This window comes from Sander lucioperca, chromosome 17 (assembly GCF_008315115.2).
Source record: "Sander lucioperca isolate FBNREF2018 chromosome 17, SLUC_FBN_1.2, whole genome shotgun sequence".
In the NCBI taxonomy this organism is placed as follows: Eukaryota; Metazoa; Chordata; class Actinopteri; order Perciformes; family Percidae; genus Sander; species Sander lucioperca.
In genome coordinates this window covers 20,296,553-20,301,552 of record NC_050189.1, presented here as the reverse complement: position 1 = coordinate 20,301,552, position 5,000 = coordinate 20,296,553, and the positions used below count along the sequence as shown (strand labels likewise).

The 5,000-nt window shown below is 42.0% G+C and overlaps 3 protein-coding genes and 1 pseudogene across 6 annotated transcripts in view; 2 read left to right on the top strand and 2 right to left on the bottom strand.

Annotated features, from left to right (window-relative positions):
- Nucleotides 1-5,000, top strand: part of LOC116034141 (hemicentin-1-like) — a 1,482,957-nt gene that overhangs the window by 881,874 nt on the left and 596,083 nt on the right. The window lies entirely within an intron of this gene.
- LOC116034899 (gastrula zinc finger protein XlCGF49.1-like) overlaps nt 1-5,000 on the top strand; it is a 390,500-nt gene that overhangs the window by 123,535 nt on the left and 261,965 nt on the right. The window lies entirely within an intron of this gene.
- LOC116034906 overlaps nt 1-5,000 on the bottom strand; it is a 399,592-nt pseudogene that overhangs the window by 147,180 nt on the left and 247,412 nt on the right.
- Nucleotides 1-5,000, bottom strand: part of LOC116042426 (Fc receptor-like protein 5) — a 36,953-nt gene that overhangs the window by 13,742 nt on the left and 18,211 nt on the right. Inside the window, exons 5-6 of the mRNA XM_035993925.1 lie at nt 4,787-5,000; nt 1,521-1,556 (exon numbers count right to left, since the gene is read on the bottom strand). The exon at nt 4,787-5,000 is cut by the window's right edge and continues 29 nt beyond it. Coding sequence (XP_035849818.1) covers nt 1,521-1,556; nt 4,787-5,000 — 250 coding nt within the window. The remainder of the gene's footprint in view (nt 1-1,520; nt 1,557-4,786) is intronic.

Here is a 5,000-nt window from a genome sequence, read left to right as displayed (position 1 = left end):
CCAAGAGAGTCTCGCTTGCAGAGCCCCAACAGGGTGACTGTTTGTTCCAAGATACGGCCTTGGCAAGGCCGTTCAGGATAAGGGAGCCGAAAGATTAAATTTGTTTTGACTACACGAATGGCTGCTCTAATTTAAACATTCATTCTATTGTCCAACTACACACTGCTCGACTGGTCAATTTTTCTTTCCAAATCCATGACCTTCCTCATGATGGTATCCAAGCCGCGGGTCATTACCATGTTGTTTTCCATCACGCGATTAATAGTTCCAGTTTGTGAACTGATCGCTTTTCCGACAGCTTCAGTCAGGCCAGGCAGCTTCCTTGGGCTTTGGACAGCTACCAAAGTCTTTCCAATTTTTCGATAAACCAGAGCGAAGCATCCTCCAATCAGCAACATTCCAGTTATCAGGGTTCCAAATAGGTAGATATCCTCAACGTCCTCCACGGAGAGAGCAGAGAGACACACAACACGCCATTTCTCCCAGCCGTCCATCGTATACCCCGCAGCAAACGTCCCGTCAGGACATGCTGGCTCACCCGAACCAGCGTTCCTCCTTGAGAATACAGTGTCAATTGCGTTGAGAGACCAGTTAATCAATTCCATGATTTTAGGTATTTGTAGAGCCTTGCAGGGAGAGTCTCTTAAAAGTTACAGACAACACAAGACAAGATAGCAAGCAGGGTAGGCCTGGGAGGGAGAGGGAGAAACAAAGCGACTGCCTTCGCTGAGAGCTGGAAAAGAAGTAATGATGCTCCGCTGGTAACTAAGAGTTTAATCTACCAGTTAGCTCCTCTGGTAGCTAACAGTTTAATCTACCAGTTAGCTCCTCAGGTAGCTAACAGTTTAATCTACCAGTTAGCTCCTCAGGTAGCTAACAGTTTAATCTACCAGTTAGCTCCTCAGGTAGCTAACAGTTTAATCTACCAGTTAGCTCCTCTGGTAGCTAAGAGTTTAATCTACCAGTTAGCTCCGCTGGTAGCTAACAGTATGGGGCTCTGGATATGTCACCCCGTGTATTGTTGTGATTGGTCGTAGTGTTATCCAATTGCGTGCAGTGAGATTTTCAAATGCACTCTTGGTGATGGGTGACTTTCATTAGTTGATGTCAGACCCTTAATCCTTTCAGATTTGGGTCTGGATTTCCAGGCTCTTATTTCTATCTTAAATAGGGTTCATTTTCTACTTTTACGAGAGGAGAAGAAGTTGCATGGTCGATGGGAAGACAACACGAGGGTTAAGTGTGAAGAGGGAACTTTAGAAAAGGGAAGCTGTGTGGTTTAGTACGTCACAAACTTCAAGTAGATTAGTTCTAAGAATCTAACTATAGAAAGGGGAACATATCATCTCTGCCGGGCGTAAACCTCGTATGGTCAAACTCGTTGCTTTTCAGGAAATGAACAAAATGCTTTAAAAACATTTTATTGAACTAATGAAGTCAGAGAAAATCAAGCCGTCCCTGTTTGAATATTTGTAACCCTGTGTACTTTAATATAAAGTGTTCTCAGAGTTTATACTGACCTTGGTTTGTTGTGCTGCTCAGCAGTGAGGTCAGAACTGAAGAGAAATGGACCTCAGGTTAGTTTGAGCTTTTACTGCAGACAGACAGAACAACTGTGAGCTCAGAGAAGATGGAGTCCACACTAAATACTCTCAGCATCTTCCAGCTTTAACACCAGTTTATTCTGCTTTTCTAACACGCTGCAGCTCCGTCCAATAAGCTCTGACGTTAACCCCTTAACTACAGTTTCTCTGCATCTGTTGTCACTTCCTGCTCTTAAAGGTTGTGTCAGCGTTAAGTGACAACCTTTTCTGAACGTTATAAACAATGAAGCTAACAATGTGATGACAGAACAGAGTGTACTTACAGATCAGCCTTTGCAGAGATGTTTGTGCCATCGTACCTGTTGGTGATGTGACATCAAGCACTTTGAATGTTTGACTCAGAGCAGCTAAAACCACCATTTCCTCTGTGGAGGGGGGGGGCGGGATGTAGCAGCCGTGTGGTTTCCCTTCTTGCTGTTGATAGGACAGTTGGTCTCTTGTGTTAGTTTATAATCACAGATATGAACATTGTTGTTGTTGATTGTGATGTAATATTGTTAATAAAGATTATTTCCATACGTTCATTCCAGAAATGTGAATAATTTACACGCTGATGTCTGTGAAGGTTCTCAGTCATCCAGGTCATAGTTATCCAGGGAAGGGTTAAACTCAGGGGCAACTGGACTTTTTTAATTATTCTCTGAATATGTTCAGTTCAGACTGATCTGTAGGGAAACCTAGCTATTTAACCCTTGTGGGGTTGTTTGAATTGCCAACATTGGTTGTTCAGACTTTGTCTGGGTGTCTCCAAAAGACAGGAGCAATAATGAAAAAATTGGTTTTGATAATCTTAAAAACTACCCCACAGAGTTTAAATGAAAAATGAATGGGAGGCATGGGTTTAATGCTAGACACTACAATAAAATACAGAAGAATGTGAACGGGAAAGGGTTACTGCACTGAGTTTAAACAGAAGGGAAGAAGTGGTCTATACCAGACTTAGATTAGGGCACACATAATTGAATTCAGAACATGTACAACATGTACTTTCTGCATGTGAGAAATATGATAATAGAATAAACTGGCAGGAAATGGAAGTCAAGAACTCAATACATTATATGCTTGAAGAAAAGGGTATGACAAGGGAGAGACTTCAAGCTTTATTTATTTTTCTTAAGAGTACTGGTATAATGAAAAGAACATATTGAATTAATACAAGCCTAGACTCTATGAAGTTCAGGGTATTACAAACTCCTGTCCAGTTGGTGGCGGTATACTGCAAAAATAGTAATCTGGCAAAAAGAAGAGGAAGAAGAACAAGAAGACGACGACAGGAGTTCAACAACACGCTCTCTGTGTTGGATGTTACTGTTGAAAGGAAGGTTGCTAGGAAACATAGCATTGTGTGTGTGTGTGTGTGTGTGTGTGTGTGTGTGTGTGTGTGTGCGTGCGTGTGTGTTTGAATCTGTGTGTGTGTGTGTGTGTGTGTGTGTGTGTTGTTGCCATGCGGCTTAATAATGTTCATAATAATGTTTGTTGCACGTTGACGGTCATTTTAGTTTAACTGTCTGAGTTTGGTCTCTGTTCTGTTTTCTGCTGCAGAGTGTTTCTGAAATGTATTAACTGTTGGTTTGGACACTCTGTGGTGTGATGTTATGTGTGTGTTGACATGTTAATGATCTTTATTTTATTACCGGAACACACAGTAAACATCGTTTTGTACTTTTTGACTGACCTAAGTTCATTTTTACCCAATTTTACATGAATATAATATTCAAATACTCGGTATACGTGCAGATTAGTGTCCCAAATTCCCCATACAATGTCCTTAATTAATTATGAAACTGCTAAACCACCTGTGAAGTGTAACAGGTCTTAGGGTTAGGGTTAGGGCTAATTTGGGACACTAAACTAATTTGGGACACTAAACAGGACGTATACCCAAACACTGCAGATTTCTGTAATTCAGTGATGAATTAATTAAAAAGTTAAGATGAAAAACAATTTAAAGACTGAGCCAACAGAGTGAACTGTGAGCTGAACTGAGCATGTGTAAAGAAAGAGAAGGAGCTGTGCTGCACCTGCTGGCTGTCTGACTCAACTGATATGATGATTTCATGATTTCATCCAAACACATTTTTACAATGAGCATCTCATTCCCACTCTCAGCAGTGATAGAGAGCTGACGTTAAAGACACTGACTGAACTGAGAACTGAAATACAAACCCTGTAAAAGACAGAAAGTAACGCAGATCAATTTCATGAGAAACTACGGGAAAAAAGCTTTATTGTTATAACATAAAATATTCAGGATTACAGAGATAGCTGTGGCTGGCAGTAAAGGAGCAATTCAAACTTAAAGCAATGATTTCATATTGAATATGTTTAAATCATAATTATATCAAGACGGCCAAGGGGGAACTGATTTCAGCTTCTCTTCAGATCAGTTCAGAAGTGATGCTCTCTGGTGACATCATAGTTACCATCCAATCACTCCTCAGCCTGGGCGGGCGGGGTCGTCACTATGGCGACAGGTAGGCCATTTCCTACAGTCAGAGCAGGTTAGAAAGAAAAGAAAATGTAGAGTTCTGTTAGAGACAACTCAACCCCAGAGAGGTAGTGTGATATTGATTGATTAAGTGACACACTCACAATTTGTCAAAAACAGATTCTTGGTCAGGGTCCTTTGGTGTTAGTTACTGATGCATTAAGTGTATAGCATCTCAGACTAAAGGCTTTCAACTAATTTCAATGTAATCCCATCCACTGCAATATTTGACGCTCTGGGTAGACCGTCATGTCACATTTTTACGCTCTGGGGGAAAGTCCTGTGTTTGTTAGACCCATCCACCACCCCACCCTGTTTGCAGATTTTCGGTCAGTTCCGTGGTTGCGCTACTGATCTGCCCGGTGCGTCCCATACAGACGCTATAGGAAGCCTTGTGTGTAATTATCAGATGCTAAGAGTCACTGACCAAGGGTCAGTATGTAGACGAGTTGGGAGTGAGAACGGGTTGCATTAATTGATTGATTGATTGTAAGGTCAGTGAATGATTCACAGTATTACTTTCTGGCCCTGTGTCAATATAAAGACACCATGATGAAAGTGGAGATGCAGTACAGACAGAATACCACCAGACCTATCTGATCACAAGGGGGAGGGGGTCTGAGGCCGAGGGTGGCAGAGAGCTCAAAGAAGGGCTTGATGAATGAACTCCTGAAATCAAAGGTAACCTCCTCACCTGTGACAGAGACCCAGCTGGATGGAGACTCTCCAACACTGCTGATGTAACACTTGTAGAGGCCTTCATCAGACCTGGAAACATGGTGGATGGTCATGTGACCTGCAGGCTCAGTCCTGATGAAGGAGCCATCTTTATAGAAACCAGCTGGGAGGTTGGAGGAGTTCTCTGTTTTACAGTGCAGAGTGAGGTCTTCTCCCTCCATCACAGGGAG